The sequence below is a fragment of the Aedes aegypti genome, chromosome 2 (assembly GCF_002204515.2).
Source record: "Aedes aegypti strain LVP_AGWG chromosome 2, AaegL5.0 Primary Assembly, whole genome shotgun sequence".
NCBI lineage: Eukaryota > Metazoa > Arthropoda > Insecta > Diptera > Culicidae > Aedes > Aedes aegypti.
In genome coordinates this window covers 96,672,340-96,692,189 of record NC_035108.1, presented here as the reverse complement: position 1 = coordinate 96,692,189, position 19,850 = coordinate 96,672,340, and the positions used below count along the sequence as shown (strand labels likewise).

Sequence of the window (19,850 nt, the reverse complement as noted above, 5' to 3'; positions counted from 1 at the left end):
ACTCATGTAGCGATTTTACTTTTCTTTTTTTTTTTTTGATAACTTGTTATAAAATGTTATTATATATTTTTTTTTTTTTTGATAAATTGTTATCGTAGTCCGATGAAGTTTTGCTTTGTTTTACTGGATAAATAAAGCCAAAGAGGCTTCCGTTGAAGTTTATGTTTTTTTTTAATATTTAGATAAAAAAAAATGATGATCAGAAATGTCTGGTAGATGTCCAAAAATTTCAGGTGGAATTATTCACAAAACCTATTTAAAACTATCTAATTTCAGGAGCAATTAGTTATAGTTTTTTTTTGGGTATTTTCATAAGCGGAAAATTATTGTTAAATTCAATTAGGTTGAAGTTGTTTGTAGAAATAAGTAGATTCATTTTTGAATCAATCAAAATCTGTTTTGAGAAGTTCGATGTATTCTTAACGAATTTTAAGAGCAATTACCATGACCATTGCGATTATTACGGACACGAGCCAGCCGCGAGCTGAAAGTTTTGTAAATAAAGTTAATAATAGTAATTGCGATTATCACTTTCTAAGTTTCTTTACAAATCATTGGAAAAATTTCTACCGGAGGCTTTGAAAGAATTCTGGTGATATCTTTAGAGGAAACTCTTCGCTGAAGCATATCTGGGAACATTGATGTAAAAAAATATTGAGAAATTCATGCAGATTTTCTCACAATAAACACTGCATAACATCTCAATGCTAATTCGGGAATGTATTTTCGAAAAAAATTGTGAAGTCAAATAAAAACTTAAAAAAATGTTGAGACTCTCTAGAGGAATTCCCAAAAGGTTTCTGGATAAATCCTTAATAGAATTCATGTAAAGATTTGTTTTGAATTAATTGGATCCTAAAATGTTTAATGAAATCTTGTTTTTATATAATGCCACGAAAGAGCATGTTACTGCAACTATTTTAGCAAGTTTTCCCGCTCAAATAACGGCTACATCATATTTAAACTTTACTTTAAAAATTGGGTCCATAAATGAACCTTGACACTTTTGATCATGTTTGACGTTCGCTTAATCGACAAAAACACCACAGGGCTTTTAATTTTAACACTGGGGTTGTTCCTATCTGACATTTCGGGAGGGACACGGAAAGCAAAATACACCCAAAATTTGAGTTTAAGCCAAGGAGTGTGACAAAATCTAAAAAAAAATGTTTTTTTGGACTTAAACAAAAGAAAAACATTTAAAAAATGAGTAAACATGTGTTTTTGGCCTAAACTTAAGCGTTTGGAACTACAATTGGGACAGGCCTTTAGGACCCTATTAGATTTATCAGTAACGTAGCTGGAATGAAGCAGCCTGAAGATATTTATGACGAATTCTGCTAAATCTGTGATTGATTCTTGGCGAATCCAATAGATTCTATCTATGATTTTGGTGAAATTCAAGAATCCTTCAAGAAGTTTCTCTCAACGCATTTATTTCATTTGTATTTGATAAAATATTTACAAAAATTCGAACATCTTAAGGAATTAATTTAGTTTTTCAACAGCCAGGAAGCTGGAAAACGTAGCCTTTCGATCCGGTGTCATGGCAGCCGAATTATCCTTGAGAGTTTTCACCCGGTTGATATGGACTCTCCTGTCTGTCCAGTGTGGCCTTTCGTTACTGGTGCTACTACTCGATCGCACAGAGGTTCCGATCTACATGAGGTTTGGTTTTCACGACACCTATTCGTTTGAGGGCACCGTCATCTGCTGGTTATGTAGCTGATTACTCATCATTGATGGCTATATAGAAAGGACAGAAATAATTATTAGAATTACTGAAGAACACATGTGCTTAACACTTACCTTGTGGTGTTATAAACGCACTGATTGTGGTCCTAAGAGGCGGCAGGCGCCTTACGCTGCCGGATTTGATAACACTTATGAGATCTACTCTACAGTAGCCAAGCATGCTTGGCAGACGTTATGCTGACAAATGAGTTCCGCCGGGATCTGTGGCTTCATCAACAGATGCTAGCAAACAGCACATCTTACACTATTTTTTCTAGCACAACTAAAGATCCGCAAAAATATTATCCGTTGCACCGTTTGCACGACTCTTTTTCGAAAAAAAATGGATGACCAAAACAAAAACAACTTTTTTGACAGAGTAAAAGCTAAGTTCGAAATTCGAACATACTCTAAGTAAAGCATTCGTTTTATTCATACGGTTTAAGTATATGCTCAGAGCCTTTACTTTACTGTACCTTTACTTTGCTGAAATCGGGTTGAGAATGAGTAAGTACTAGGTTTTATTCATATATGACCTATGATGAACAGGGTTCATACTCAAGCAAAGACAATTTATAATCTACTTCTACACTAGTAGTGGTCTCGGCAAAATTTGTCTTGCTTCAAGTCTATTGCAGTCCAAGTTTATGTCAAATTTACTAGCAAAATTGTTATTGGATTACATTTTCTCTAATGAATCCAAATATTTATTTTAAGATTTTGAATTGTAGTGCTCGTTCTTTGAATGGTAAAGAGGACGAGCTGTTTAATTTTCGAACAGCTAATAACATACATATAGCAGTTATTACTGCACGGGTAGAAAGCAGAATTCAAAATCATGATTAAGCACCCGGATATCATGATCATGTATTATGAAAATACACCATAATTTGGACTCATGAGTCAGATTGTGGAAAATCATGATTTGCGCATCCATTTCGGATCAATTTATATTTCTGTCAGTCAACCCGATAAAATGTAAACAAAAAAAAAAACAAATTTTTCTAGAGCAAGATTCGAACCAAGAACCTTCTGATTGAGAGCCACGTATTTTACCACAGTACCAATTTATCGTGATGAATGATGGGTGATCGCTGCGAATGATTTGAAGCAAAGTGAAGGGGTGTTGTCGCTCTGGATGTTACGTTTATGAAGAATCATGATTATGACTCGAGGAACCATGATTTGTCGTCCTGATATCATGGCCTAACCAATTTATGAATTTCATGACTTGTAAATCATGGTGTGGGAATCAGATTTTTATCCGTGTGAAACTTATTTGAAACCTGGATCCAAACTCAAAAGAGATCCAAACTTTTTTGTTTATTGTAATGATCGACTGGATAGAGCATGTGGTGGAGTTTGTAAACATACTTTCAAAGCTGACTTTTTGCCTTTTAAAAAATTAAAATTACTTAAACTAAGCTTAAAAACGCATTACAACTATTACTGATACAGCCACTATCACTGGCTCAGCCACCCTACACGCTTCCATAATCGATCGATTATTGATCCTAACTCTTCGTTTGATGGTTCAACTGTGCGGTGTTCTTTCCGACTTTGCTTTCTAGTCTGCATGAGTATATTATGTTCGCTTATGTTGGCGCACCATATGGCGCAAAAAATCATTGGGTACGAAAGATAAAACACCACTTTTGCCTCAAGGGGGATGCTTCAATTATAATCGTTGTTTCCAGATTGTTTTCTAAATGCTTTCTTCTACTACGGTGAGGGTTTTCTTATGAAAATCTACCGGAGCTTTAATTGCGTCGATGTTACGGTTCTTGGTTGGTCTTAAGGCAATTTGAAATGCAGTTCTCTGTCACACAGCCCTATGGTAATTACCGACCACTATCCGGTAGTCGCTGCCGAGGAAACCGAACCATGTCTACCGGCGCCAAAGTTATGACGAGTGACAAATTGAGTACAATTGATGAAAGCTTAGGAGATGAGCAGCGAGAAGGTACGGTGTTTGCCAAGTGTGACGAGCAACGGTCGATTTTTATGAGTGAGTTGTGAGCTGACACATGAATGACTGTCTTGCGTGAGCGAAGAGGAGCTCCTGGCCTTTGGTTTCTGAAAGATTACGTGTCGATATACCATATCCACCGATGGGCTGGGAACAGTAAGAAAAGAATGATGATTGATGGGCAGTTGTTTATGTAAGGTTATTGAACTTTGAGGAAGTAACTGAAGGGTTAACTGAAGCGTTAAAAGTTGAACGAGAGTTCAACTTTTGTCGATGATAGCTTTTTACTACATTCCGTCAGCGTAATGCTAAGTGATAGATTTACATTTTCTATAGACTTACGGAAAAGATACAGGCACACCATAAAAGTTTAAACGATGTTTTTGTGTTTGTTCGTGTTTTAGTCTTCTTATGATTTTTTTTTGTTTTTTACAAGGGTGAAATCTGCAAACAGATCCCCTGAGAAGGTAACTCAGGGAATGCGGGAATGACGCACCAACGACAACCCGCTAAAACTAGCCTATGCACTGTACTTGAGCAATTCTTTTAGAATTGCTCAATTGGTGAACAGTGCATCGACATGGCCCTTGGACTCAGACCCTTATCTCCCCGGAACCACCTTACGGTATTTCTTCGGGGAGGGACCAGTGCATATTGCACAACACGTGTAGCAGAAGTAGCCCAGGGAAACTGCTTCTCCCAGCCGACTTAAACAATGTTACAAGGGACCAGCTTCGGCAGGGCTAATCCTCTGCAGCCAACTCTTGGTCGGCGCGCCATAGGCGCTGCAATTCTAACATAATGTGAGTGACAGCCGTAGTTACTGCATTCCAGCACTCGGCATCCGCACACATTCTCTCTATTATATGATTAAATTATGTGTTTTCTTAAGTGTATGTAGATCATTGTTTAGAAGCATTGTCTTTCCAATATAATAAAACCAAGATGTCAACGAATGAATAAAAATCGCGATTTATTTGAAAATTCCCTGCAAAAAGGCTTGCACCAATAATAGGAACACTTATAGGTATGTTTTAAAAGTGGCTCCTTTAGTGGCGCAAACCATTGGTTTCCTATGGGACTCTCCATTATGGGTACTGATGCACCACTATATGTGCAAAGGAGCGAAAATTTCAAGCAAAATAATTGAGCATGAGCATGAGCATGATTGACCGCCCGCAGATGCTACTCCGTTATAGGCCTTTTCATGTGACAGATCCGTCTATGCATTTGTTTACATCAGTGGAGGACCGGTGCTAACACGAGTCTGTCATTTTCATAGAAGAACTGTCATAGTGCTTCCCGATCAGCTGATTTGAGACGTCATGTGAATATGCCTATAGGCCTATTCACATGACGTCTCAAATCAGCTGATCGGGAAGCACTTTGACAGTTCTTCTATGAAAATGACAGGCCCGTGTTAGCACCGGTCTTCCACCGATGTAAACAAATGCATAGACGGATCTGTCATATGAAAAGGCCTATTGCAAGAACAGCTGTGCTTACACAGGGAACCAACAGACACTACTCGGGATCAGTAGCATCCTCAATGTGTAAGTACTGGTGCTCTCATTATTATACACACTTAAACAGAGTGTTGGAGTTCGATAAACAAAATTACCGAATTCGAATTGTAAAACGATAAATAACAGATGTTTCTTTTTGACAGCAATACTACCGAATTTCACTAATGTTTCGGTGATCTATCTATCCGTTCACCGAAATTGCTAAATCTGCAAGTTGGCAACAAATTGCTGTCATGTGTTTTTTTTTTTACGGTGTATCCTTTGGAAGTTGCAAGTTGTGTGCCAAAAATTTTACTATGAAGGTGAGCATGGTAATTTATGAACGTTAGATAACATATTAATCATAATTAATTGCAGGGTCTGCCATAAACTAGCAGCTTTTCCTGCGGTACTTTCAACATCGATGGCCTTCATCTTTAGACGTACTGTAATCTGGGGGCAAATTGATCACTGGGGTGTATTTGATCAGGTCGGTACCAAAAAACATTTCCTTCCAAGAATGCTGAAGGTTTCATTGGCACTACAGACATTCCATGTTTTCTGGTTTATAGATGTCTAATGGTCAATTGAGCTATTTCATTTTTATTAGAGCTAGTTTTGCATAGAAATATTCATAGTTTTTGAAGATGTAAGCAATACAATTGGAAATGTCTGTGCCAAACAATTCACTGGTGCAATGCCTACATGTTAACATAGAGTGTTTAAAATGATATATAAGCTTAAGTATGAACTACTGAACTTATTTTTTGATATCATACAGGACAGCAAATATAGTTGTTTGCTCATAAAACCGTTTAATTTCGAATAATGTGCTAATTTCAATGGAATTTGCCTACATTTAGGCGTAATAGGCAGATTTTCAAGCTTTAATTTTGCAATAAACTGATCAAATACTCGAGTTATAAGAATTTTGGCATCATTTTCAGATTCAGGAGACCCAAATTTAGTAGACAGGGAAATTTTTAATTCTTAAATCTGCTTTGTGATATGGTGATCAATTTCGCCCCAATGTGTCATTTTATTTTTTTGATATTAAAACTATTTTTATGATATGGTAAATATTATTTCATGAAAAATCAATTTCTTGAACTAATAAAAATCAATGGAGTACTGGTTTTGTCGAAATTTATTTGACAATATATGAATTCTGAAGGATAACACAACAAAAAGTTGTAAAATAGTGATCAATTTGCCCCCGGATTACGGTACTTGATTTTGGACGTGAAATAATACAACTGAAATGCCATTAAATGTCTTGCGCGATTGCACGATACAATAAAAATTATGAGAATGATTATGTGATAGTATAATCACGTGTAATGTTGCCTAATTTGTTGATGTTACTAATGGTAATGCAGGTTACCAAGGAAAAATCCCCGGGGGCAGGACTACATTTCTTCGGTAACAGATAACCGAATAATCGGTAGTTTTGACAGCTGCGCTCAAAAAATCAAAAAACCGAAATTTCGGTAATCTATTTGTTTACCGAACCGATTACCGAACGTTCAGCTGTTGAGATTTTGGTAAATATATCACCGACTTCGGTGATTTAATCTAAGTGTGTACTAACGCGATCCGCGATACTATTCCACCGTGGTGCGCGAACGACGCGCGAAATATTTGATCCTGCCCCCGTTCAAGCAAAATAATTGTTTAAAACTATTATACGGTTAAATTTTATGAATATTATTCGATTACTTGTATCATTTTCGCATCGTACATCATAGAAAAAAATCACTTAATCATTTATTAACTTGCCTAAACACATTACCTCCATTAATGGAGCTACCTCCACTAAGGGAGCGTTTGCCCTAATAACGATGGGGTGACAAAACGACGAATTGCAAAACGTCGATGATGATGATATAAGCTGTCACCTATTGTAACAAGGTATCCACCGGTTATAACGGTCTGTTTATGACTTCTTCTTCTTTCTGGCGTTACGTCCCCACTGGGACAGAACCTGCTTCTCAGCTTAGTGTTATTATGGGCACTTCCACAGTTATTAACTGAGAGCTTACTATGCCCAATGACCATTTTTGCATGCAAAAAGAGAGAGTCATGAAAATTTCCAACTCGAAAAGATCCTCGACTGGTGGGACTCGAACCCACGACCCTCAGCTTGGTCTTGCTGAATAGCTGCGCGTTTACCGCTACGGCTATCTGGGCCCAAGAGATTGTATGACTATTTGTATTCAATCACACTCCTGTCTGAAGGGCCAAAACGAATGGCGTACCCGTAAGCAGAGACACTTACGCGAAACCCGCAAGGAAAAAAGAATGTAATTCCGTAATCAAGCATGGGAAACACTAACTTAGTTATTGCGTTTCCCTCACTCGCTTCCACGTACAGTCAGGAGCAAGAGTGCCATTCCTTTAACCAAGCCGAACGTTTCAATTTCCAGTGTCCATTTTGCTTCTTCGGCAGGCACTAAGCGAAACAAAAAACGGCAACTGATTGAGTCGCTACCGATTCTGGAAAACGAAGGCAACCGAATGCAATACCGAATGATTGTTTGCATTCTGATTCCGTTCGAGTGGCATTCGGGTTTGAGTGCTGATGAGTCTTCACTAGCTGTCAATAACAAGGGTGGAACTGGCGGCTCTTTATTGCTACCCCGACGTGTCGCTGGTTCTAAAATGTAAACAACCATACAAAATAACGACCAAACAATGGTGACGGCGTAATCAATTTTCTCGCAAACATCTTTTTTGGGAATTTAGCAGAATTTTCTGATTAAGTTGCCAACAGCGCACTGCAGTAGCACGTAACAAATAACTGCTTGCAAACAATTTCTTTCAAGCGCATTGATTACCTGTAATTTTGCGAAGAATGATTTTTACTTTTCCGCGTTAAGCCTTAAAACTGGTTCTGAACTTAGGTTGGCGGCTTTTCAATTTTACTCCCAGTTGACAGCCGCCCTCCACCCTTGGTCAATAAACACAACCCGGTGCTAGGCAGCCATGTTTTCGTGGTCAGCATCAAACTCAAGAGCAACATCGTACATAGGCCTAATCATATTCGGAAATTTTTCCTCCAATACTAAAATGTGTTTCTAGCTAATCAAATCAACACAAATTGACTTACTGTACTGCAATCCAATAGTTTGCAACCGTTTGTTTGTTCGAATAACTGTTGTTTTGCAAGAAAAGAATTTTTTTGGAGAAAAAGATATTGCCATCATCGATTGCTATTCCTCAAACGGTTATTTGTTTACAAACATTGAGCTGTCAGTGGGAACCACTTCCCAGTGGGAACCAGAGATGTTTGCTCGTTATTTTTCAATGGGGTTGTATGGGCGGTGTCAGGAGGCTGAATAAACACCACGGAACGGAATGATTCAGTGAGTGGGAATCCGCTCAGTCAGTTGAATGCATTCGGCGAATGGATGCTAAATGCACTCACTCGTGCCTCGCCGATACAAGCGTATTGGTACTCACTTCTCTAAGTGTTTCTTCTGATTCTCGCTTTTACACAATCAGTTTCGACGCGTTCATGCTACACTCTTCTCAACTGGAAAACAGGGCGCACAGTAAAAGTCAAACGTTTTATGGCATGCATAGGCTCATTTGTGTTCAATCATACTCCTATCTGAAGGGCCAAAACGAATGGCGGACCCGTAAGCAGAGACACTTACGCGAGACCCGCAAGAGAAAAAGAATTTCCTTCCAGAAATAAGTTCACACAAACAGTCGTACAATCAAGCTCTTGTTTGTCAAAAAGCCCCAATGAATGGGAAAAAAAGCCCGCCCTTTTTCGACGAAAGAAAGTTGACAGTTTCACTCTTCCAATCCATCTCACTTCAATCGGGTGCCCTGATGATCCCACCCAACACACAATGGATGTAATATTGGAAAAATAATACAATCCATCATGAAAAGATCCTGTTTTTTATCCTTGTGTAGTATTTTGAAGCTGGTCGTCATAACAATGTCATCGAACTATTTCACCGTTAACTATAAGTATCTCGAAGCGAACTGCCCAAAAACCCAAACTTATACTCCGGCGATGCGAAAATCAAATCCGCTTGCTCGTCTTCTCGTAGCGTACTCGTCAAATTCCAAAAAGTCGAATGCCAAAACGTCGAACGGAGAAGATTGAAAGATAACAAACAATGACTTGGAATAATGATTCTCTTACGAAAGAATAATCAATTCACTTTATGGCAATCGTTATTCGAAGCATTATTTAGCCGACCACAATGTCAATATCTGGAAAACAATTCAAATTAGTTGTCGAAAAATGACTGCTTTCGACGATGTCCCTTTGCTGTTTTGTCTCCTTTCGATGTTTTGTCCCTTTCGACGTTTTGGGATTCGACATTTTGACATTCGACATTTTGTCTTTCGACGTTTTATTCCTAAACATAACATCTGAAATTTCGATTTGTGCCCATAGCAATCTTGTTTTATTGCATTTTGTATCCATGTGCTCAATCAATCCAGTTGTACAAATCATGGCTTTTGAACTATATTCCAAAGCTATTCGAGAATTCGACATGTACATGTACAATGTAACAGTGGTATCGTGTTTGTTCATGGTCTTACTTAGGATCAGGCATTGCATTTCATCTCATCTTTCGATCATCTGAGCAAGATATTGATCAAATAAGAAGATATCATCTAGGGCTCTTTGATCATATCTTAATGAAAATCTTTGGCTCTTTTGATGCTCGATAAAATCTTTCGACACAGCAATCCACGTAGTTTATACGATGACAATGTTTGAAAAAGGTGCAAAACAAAAGCAGTGAAAGATTGCAAACTCAACGTAAGTAAGTCAACTAATATATTTGAAATATAACCAATTTTCATTTCAATATTTTTTTAAATTATGTGCAAAGCATGTGCTAACGGTTCTGTGCCAGAGAATCTAGCGACATATTGGGAATGTTGGATACCATTTCTTCCTCAAAGATCGAAACCAAGCGTTCAAGGACAATAATAAAAAAATAATAAAAAAATCTAAACAATTCCAGCAGTGAATGTCAAAGAGCAGCACAGTCAATTGAGCGTATGAAAGAGGGACAGAGAAGGAGAATTTTTCGTGACGTCACTCTTCTATTGGCTTTATAGCGTAAGATTTTCGAAATCATGAAAGTACACACCCATACTAGCAAAACCCTATTTGAGTTTCGAAAGAATAATTCGACATCTAGAATTACGCCCTTTTTATTTTCGATTTTTCATAATTGCTTATTTCGCAAAACTGCACCCTTTTGCTAGGTCTATGAGGATTTTTCTAAAGACAACAAAGTTGTGGTGTTCAAAGATCTGTAAAAATTTACGTAAGTTCGGGATAGTTAGCAAATGTTCTTCAAGGGCCAAAATGAAACCCGCAAAAGTTTGAGATTTTTTTCTGCACTTTTCAAAACTGCAGGTTTAAAGTTGGAATTGGAGCTTTTAGGCGAAAGCTTCAGTTCAACAACTTCAACATCTGTACCCTGGATATATGAACATCGGTCAAATAATGGTCCCTGTTAAGCCTTGTCCTATGCTGCATGTCCTCTAAACAGGATGACCAGCGCACCGGGAAATCGGGAAAACCGGGAAAGAGCTGGGAATTTAAAATCACCGGGATATATACGGGAATTTCAATCAACACCGGGAAAATTGTGCATATCAGATAATATTCCAACCAACACAATCCCTATAAAATTAATTAGTGGGTTTTTACTATAGCTTCAACATTCGAATCTCAAGCTTGCCAATAAAGTCGGGGGATAATGGCCGGGCGGTTAGTGTTACCAAGTATTTAGCCGCATCGAGTCAAGGGGTGTGGGTTCGATTCCCGCTTCAGACTGGAAAAGTTTTCGTCAAGAATGTGTTTCGACTGTGCCACTGGGCGTTGCATGCTAGTCCGTTGTCTATTGTGGTGCTCTAGGGTAAATCGTCCACTAGAAGCATTAACGTGTAGTGTCTCAAAAAAGCATATAGAAACAGAATCTTTATACAAATGTTATCAATTGGTAAATATTTTAGAAAAAGTCCAAACGACGACTTTCTCTTATCCAGTAATTATTTAGATAAAAATAAAACCTTTTAATGTTGAAAAATCTTGTGAATAGTGATTTTTTTTTCTAACGTTACTTGTAGAATTTCATGTTACTAAATACAATATTTGGATGCCATTAATTACATTTCTCTAAGCAAGCTTGCAATTCACGATCTCTTATTAATTACATTTTAAACTTTCTATGAATCTTAGCTAAAAATCTCTCTACTTAATACGTCTAGTTTTTATTGCTTAAGGTATGTTTTTGGCATCCTTATGATAATATTATTTCAATCATTTTTCGAAATCAACTTATGGAAAAGTTTACCTACCTTTTCAAAAACATTTTTGTTGCAGGATTGTTATTGTCTTTTGATCTGGAAATGTATGACAATTGATAAACTTGTTTCAAAATCTACCAAGACTGCGTGTCCGTTTTTCATGTATTGATTGATTTTAAGATTGACTTGAACACATCGTACAAACAATGTCCAAACTTATTTTTACACTAAAACTTACAAAACAAATTCCACGATTACTTAAAACGTTAAAATATCGTTCCATAGATCAGACTGGAATTTAGCAGGAACAGAATGGGCCCACAAACTTATAGTGCACGGCATAAAAAATGATTTCCATCTAACCCTAAAAGAAATACTTTGCTGTATGACAAAAAAAATCGTACTTGAAGTCGTTTGAAATAGTAAATAATTAGCATCATTGAACCGGGAATATTTTTGAAATGCCGGGAAAAAAACCGGGAATTTGATAAGGTACCGTGGGGTAAGTGGATACAGAAAAATCAATATTTAACTTCATTGTTATGTACAGCTAACGTGAATAATGTAACTCAAACTTTTTTCTGTGGATAACAAATAAGGGACTATTATACTTCAAATCGTCATTTATTTCGATTTTTCTGATTGTTATGTATTGAGTATGGGAGACTTAAAAATTTGCGCCAAATGATCCACTTGCCCCACCATGGTGGGGTAAGTGGATCACCATTAAAAAAAATCTGTTCTCGAAACAAATGTAGTGTGATTATGTTCAATAAGAATAATATTACCCTCGTTCTTGTTATTAGTGCTAGTAATGTTGCATTTTAATACATCAAAATTAAAAAGTATCTTTATTTAATCAAGATATAATAAAAAGTATGTATGTATTGGTTCATACTACTTTGAACAAAAAAAACATTGTAACTAGAAAAATTTGGAGAAAATTCATCTATTTATACGCATAAGTTATACAGGAGTATTGTAGGATTATTCCTAACGATATTTTCGAAAAACACTCTTGGTTTAAAATATTAGTTACATTTACTTTTGAATACCAAACTGAAAACCTTCTATTTTATTTATGAATATATGTGTATCATCTGTCTAGAACAATTTATATGGTCAAATAAGGTACGATACAATGCTTTCGATTGGAAAATTAGTATTTTTTGCTCTTTAACAACTAAGCTTAGATAAATCACGAAAAGTTTCGTGTAAATTTTGAAATTATTATTCTTTTTATATATTCTTATACCAGAAAGGTTAAAAAAGCTTTTAGGTGGATTAATTCAAATTTTATATGGTCAATTTGACAAATTCAAGCTGGGAACGGAACAAAATAAAGGAAAACAACATTGTCGGATATTAAAGCTTACTAAAATTCACGTAAGTAGTCTGCCAATAGATGATAATTAATCTTGATCCACTTACCCCACAACATTAAAAAGTAGTAGTGTACCATGTCCAATATATTTGTATTTATTTACATAAATTACATATTTTTCATTGTGAATCATTCAATTAGAACTGAAATTAATACCATGTGTTGAAAAAAATAATAGAATTCGACTTTAGACAGAGATACAATGGATTTTTGATTGATGGAAAACAATTTTCAAATTAATTACCTTTTGCAGCTAACAAGTTTGCTTGTGTTAGTGTATGTGTAGTACCAGTTTTGCAACAGTTTCAGTGTGGGCGTAAGAATATTACCTAAGAAGAAGCAATGGTGCGAAAACTTTCAACATATTCAAGTATTTATGCTTTATATTGACAAATGATCCACTTACCCCACTGATACACTTCCCCCACTGTACCTTGTTGACTTTTCACTGGCCACCCTGCCTAAACGACATTTAACGTGCTTCTAGTCTCCATACCGCATAATCTTAATTTATCCAACAGTAATAAATTGCAGGCGAGAACTACAGATTAATCTCGCATCATGTGCAGCGTCCGACATTTACGATCATGTTTTTGATTATGATTAGCTTCGCCTATCCAGACGTCTAAGTTTTAATCAATCAAGGCAAAAACAAGCTTTCTTAAACCAACAGATTAAGCTCGCGCCTTTTTTTTCTCATACACTGTATCTTACTTTGGCCAACACAAAAAGCAAACCTAAAGGGCATTTCACAGATCTTCGACACCGGCGGTACTTTCTGTGCTTGTTATATCAATCAAGCTTACTAAGTATCTTAAGAAAACGATTCATTCATCTCTTCGGACATCTCTTTCCCCTCTTTCAACATTTCCGCGCTGAATCGCTGCTATCGTAATCATTTCTAATGTTTTTACCACGGTCGACGATAAGTAATCACACTCTCTCTCTCGATCTAGCTTAAGTCACAGACAAACAGACACTGACGAAACTTCCATCGAACACTTATTGAACGATCATTTCAAATTCGCTTTGTTCCAAAACACACAACTAGTTTTTCTTCACACTCAGAAACACGGATAGCCGTAGAATTATTAAATTTTAGTAATTTATTACTATTTTCTATCTGCCTCTTTTTCACTCTACACTCTGCAGGGATTTTTTATGCTATTTCCCAACTCGCCTGGGTTGAAGCATCACCAGGCCTGTACCAAATCGAAATGATAATTAGTGTAAAAATTCACAGCAGAATGAAAGAGAGGCAGATATAAAATTAATGCATAATCTTTAGTTATTTGGTGACCACTTTTATTTCTGATTGCATGTCTGACTATACGAAACAGTACATCGTGCTAAATGCTCACCGAATGGTGATGGATTTAAATAAAATTGTCAAGTGTTACGTCTGTTTGTCTACGCCTCGGCCCTTTTGCTCCATCGGATAATGGGCGCGATAATGTTTCGTGTATATTGATGACTAATGTATTTTTTCTCCTCTGCCAACTTTTTTCCATTCCAGAAGCATCGGTTGATTCGTCTGCAATCTTGGAAAGCGTGCTGTGCGTGGTCCGATCGAATCCCATGCAGTGCATACGAGAGCAAGCCGGCCGCATGCTGGACAACTGGGAAAACATCCTCGACGAGAAAAAGCGCGAAATGATGGGTGAGTTTTGGAAACTGATTTTTTATGGGATGTGATCCGGCAAAAGGGTCCGAAAGCCCTATCTCCATTTTTGTTCTAAACGTTTATTAAACGTTATTTGTTCTAAATTTTTAAATGGTTTAGGCCTAATAAACGTATTTTTCTGTTATTTTCTTTTAGATTTTATCTTTTAGTTGTTTTTGTTGACGAGGTGATCGTTCAAAAGAGTTAACGTTGAAATTTCTACCCATTTTTATAAATTCTATTTTAATATTGAATAAGTTGTTACTTAAGCGAAACAAATAGCCAAGATGAATTTTAGGATCCTACGACTGTCTCTAGGAAGCATCCGAAATGACAATTCACTCGAATAGAAAACCATTATCGGAGCTATAAACATTCACTTCATAGCGATAGCATTCCCCATTCGGATTGATTGTTGAAAGTATTCGATTATCATTGCTGCACGCTAACAATGTCTAAATAATGATCGCCACATTGCCGAGAAGGAAATCATCAATTCGCGGTTTTCTGGCTCATGAAACACGAACAGGAGAATAATTCAACATCTTTTCTGACTCGCAGAAATACATCGCGCACAAGACACATGCTTGCATTTCTTTTCCATCTCCTCCCAATCATGGTGGCGAAGGAGGATAATGTTGTTTTCATCTGGTATGAACAACAGCTGATGCGGCTGGTAGTGCGATAAGTGAGCTAATGATAACAATGTGTGCATTTTAATAGATTGAATAATTTATCGGTAGAGCAAATATCCAAACATCGATTATGGGTTTCCATTGAAAACTAATGGCGTAAATTAACGGTTTCAACGGCAACCGTTTTTAACATTAAACATTGTGGAAACCAATATTTGATGAGCTTTGAAGAGGCTCTTAAGTAAACATGTCTTACAAATTTATTGATAACGAAACGATTCAAAAATGTTGAATACCCAAAACATCTCCTTTGATGACAAAGCATTTTAAATGGTTGATCTTCTATTTGAACAAATAATATAAGAAAACAATTGCGGGGCATTTTTTAACCTTTAATTGCGCATGCAACGAGTTTCTGTTACTTTTGGCATTATTTTTTTTTTTTTTTTTGAATTTTCGTTGACGTGAACCATCATTCTGTTCAAAATGACCTTCTCAAAAAGATTACTGATGGCGGAAAGCAAACTGATTGGACGATAGCTAGAAGCTTTTGCAGGATTTTTGCAGGTTTTAAAATTGGTGCAACCTTGGCATTTTCCCATTTGTCAGGAACATAACTTACTTACTTATGGGTCCTGGGCACCCATTCTGGTGCATAAGGCCGACGTGAAAGATTTCCATCCTGAGCGATTGCCAGCTATTGTCGTCGACTTCTTTTATTTCTTTGTTGCGGCTGCGCTGCCATGAGCCTCTGGATCTGCCTCTGCTGCGATGTCCTGCTGGATTCCATTCCAGCGCTTGTTTGTAGATTTCGTTTCCGCCCTGACGTAGGGTGTGGCCGACCCACCCCCATTTTCGTTGTCAAATTTCGGTTTGTATCGTTTGCTGGTGGCACCGACGATGGAGCTCAGCATTAGAGATCCAGTTGTGTGGCCACCATGCCCAAATTATATACCGTAGGCATCTTTTTTTTTTAATTTCTTTATTAGTATTATTTACATTTACATTTACATAAAGATTACATTCATTTCTTATATCTAGGTGTTCTGTGTTATTAGACAACACTATCATCCTAATTTGGTAAATAAAATTTAAGATTTAATTAACATTTTGTTAACAACATATTACATTTCATTTGCCGTAGCAGTTCAGATTTTTTACAGGTGAGTAGATTTCACCTGATTATAAGAGAAAAAAAAACGCTTTGAATATACTTAACCTAACTTAACCTAAACATATAACGCATTAATCGTGGCAATAGAAGATTGTAACGATTTTTACCTGAAATAATTTATTATTTTATTTGACATTTGTTCCAATGTTTCAACATTGGATATTCTATGTAACTCATTGGTACTATACCAGGGAGGAAGTCTCAGAATCATTTTCAAAATTTTATTTTGAATTCTCTGCAGAGCTTTTTTCCTGGTATTACAACAGCTAGTCCATATTGGTACAGCATACAACATGGCTGGCCTGAAAATTTGTTTGAATATCAAAAGCTTGTTCTTAAGACAAAGTTTTGATTTTCTATTAATAAGGGGATAGAGACATTTTACATACCGTCGTTGGGGGTGACAATGGGTCAAAAAGGGATATGTACGATTTATTTATTGAATAACTATCGCAATTTAACTCCAATAAACTTCAAATTTGGTGTGTATGTACTTCGATCGTACATTGACAACTGTTTAAAAAATTAAAGAAAAATGTTTATTCACAGCGGCACCACAAGTGAATGAAAAATGACCCAATCTCACCCCATAGAGGGGGTGACATTGGGTCACTGTAATTGAAATAACTTGTTTTTGAGAATATTATTGCAAAACCGTTCACAGCTGAAAAATATTGATGAAATACGATGCAAACAAGACGAGAAGATGTCTAAGATGTTTCAAAGATATGATAAACCCACTTAAAAGAACGATTATACTAGTGATCCTTTATATGAGAGATTAGCGGAAGTAAAATGGAATGATTTGGCAACAAACCAGCAGTGCTGAGTTTGCTTGGCGTCGAGAATAATATTGTAACACGGACATGGCTTTCTCATTGCTAAAAAGTGTATTTTGTTTCGTTATAGATCTTTGAGCTACATTTCCAAACTAATAAACAGCAGAAAAAATCACTAACTAAGTATCGCATTGACAAACATTAAAAAAAGGTTAATATTTCATATTGTTTGCTCTATGCAAAACAACTTTCACCGAAATAATTTCAAGCGGATTACATTACTCCTCAAGAAAAGTTCAAAACAAACATAACGCATGTTCGTTTGGCTCACGCTTTGACAGCTCTCGCTGCTCGATTGGCTCACACTTTGACAGAAATGTCAGCTTCCGCGTATCTCTCTTATAAAGGATCACTAGATTATACCAAAAAATTGAAGAGCTATGCGAAAAATATGTAAATCCAACATTTATCGTCAAGTTTACATAAATTTTCTTGTTTTTTCCCTCAAATTTTCTTCAAAGTCCCATTACCATAAAGCCTATTCAGTTTCCCCAAAAGTGTACTGAAACAGTGATTATTTTAAACCTTCACAAATAGTTAAATTTCGGAGCGACATTCCATGATCAATACATTTCAGGCAGATGTTGACGTCATTATCCCAGTATTTCAGCGATCCAACTCATTTGTACTTCCGTGAGATGTTTCTATAATATAAAAACATTAATAAATAATTAAATTTCGAAAAAAAAATCCACTTGATAAAATTTTACGATGTTGCTGCGCACGAAACACAGTTGCTGGTTTGAGAAGTTGTCAAAATGCATTGCATTGTTATTCAACGCACGGAATACTCATGTAGACTTGTTTGATGTTTCAGAGATGCTGTATTTAGAAAGAATAAACACTTCTTAATGAAAAAAAAGAACCCCCGGCACCGTAAAATGTTAAAAAATTGGCTTGCAATTTCATTTACTATCGTTCTTGCTTGACCCAATGTCACCCCCATTTTTGATGTTTAAGACACCGTACCGAAAAAAATTAAATTTTTGTGGAAAAATCAAATAGATTCCGGAAAATACGTGTGAAGTGCAATGAAAAGACTTTCAACCTTTCTACTAAAATAACGATAGAGGTTAAAGTACATGTGTGATACTTTGCACAGGAGAAATTTAATGTGGTAAATTTTATCTAGTTTCAACATACAAGTTTATTGGTAAAGTAAACGAAAACTACTATTTCTAAAAATGTATATTGTGATGAATTACGTGTAATACTATGTTCCCTTACATATGAATTATGAATTTTAGTAATATCAGCGTTATTAGCTGAAATATTTCATAAATCATAATTTTCTGTTTTGACCCAATCTCACCCCCATCGACGGTATTTATTACATTTGGCTTGAATGCCCTCAATGTGATTTTTGCAAGTTAAATCCTTATGTAGCATGAGCCCTAGATACTTAACTTCATCTGACCAATTTATTGGAACCCCTCTCATCGTGACAACATGTCTACTTGAAGGTTTCAAATAAAGAGCTTTTGGTTTATGTGGGAATATTATTAGTTGAGTTTTGGAAGCATTAGGAGAAATCTTCCATTTTTGCAAGTATGAAGAAAAAATATCCAAACTTTTTTGCAATCGACTACAGATGACACGCAAGCTTCGTCCTTTGGCGGAGAGGCCTGTGTCATCCGCAAACAAAGATTTTTGACATCCCTGAGGTAACTCAGGTAAATCAGATGTGAAAATATTGTATAATATTGGTCCCAAAATGCTGCCTTGGGGAACACCAGCTCTTACAGGAAGTCTTTCAGATCTGGAGTTCTGATAATTAACCTGAAGTGTACGATTTGACAGATAACTTTGAATTATTCTAACAATGTATGTTGGAAAATTAAAGTTTTTCAATTTTACGATCAAACCTTCATGCCAAACACTGTCGAATGCTTTTTCTATGTCTAGAAGAACAAGAACAGTAGAGTACCCTTCAGTTTTGTTGGAACGGATCAAATTTGTTACACGTAAAAGTTGATGAGTGGTCGAATGTCCAAGGCGGAATCCGAACTGTTCATTGGCAAAAATTGAATTTTCGTTGATGTGAGCCATCATTCTGTTCAAAATAACCTTTTCAAAAAGTTTGCTGATGGAGGAAAGCAAACTGATTGGACGATAGCTAGAAGCTTCTGCAGGATTTTTGTCTGGTTTTAAAATTGGAACAACCTTAGCATTTTTCCATTTGTCAGGAAAATATGCTAATTGAAAATATTTGTTAAATATATCAACTAAAAACGATAAGCTACTTTCTGGAAGTTTCTTGATGAGGATGTAGAAAATTCCATCATCGCCAGGAGCTTTCATATTTTTGAATTTTTTAATAATAGTTCTCACTTCTTCCAAATCAGTCTCCCAGGCATTTTCGAAAACGTTCTCTTGATTGAGAATATTTTCGAACTCCTGAGTAACTTCATTTTCAATTGGACTAGTAAGTCCTCAATTAAAATTGTGCGCACTTTCAAACTGCATAGCAAGTTTTTGAGCTTTTTCGCAATTAGTTAGTAATAATTTGTTTTCCTCTTTCAATGCCGGTATTGGCTTCTGAGGTTTTTTTCAAGATTTTAGATAATTTCCAAAAGGGCTTAGAGCCAGAGTCCAATTGAGAAATTTTATATTCAAAATTTTTGTTTCTTAATTGAGCAAAACGTTTCTT

The 19,850-nt window shown here is 36.2% G+C and overlaps 1 protein-coding gene across 1 annotated transcript in view; it reads left to right on the top strand.

Annotated features, from left to right (window-relative positions):
* LOC5571602 overlaps positions 1-19,850 on the top strand; it is a 91,699-nt gene that overhangs the window by 24,067 nt on the left and 47,782 nt on the right. Inside the window, exon 2 of the mRNA XM_001653664.2 lies at positions 14,406-14,549. Within this exon, the coding sequence (XP_001653714.2) occupies positions 14,406-14,549 (144 nt within the window). The remainder of the gene's footprint in view (positions 1-14,405; positions 14,550-19,850) is intronic.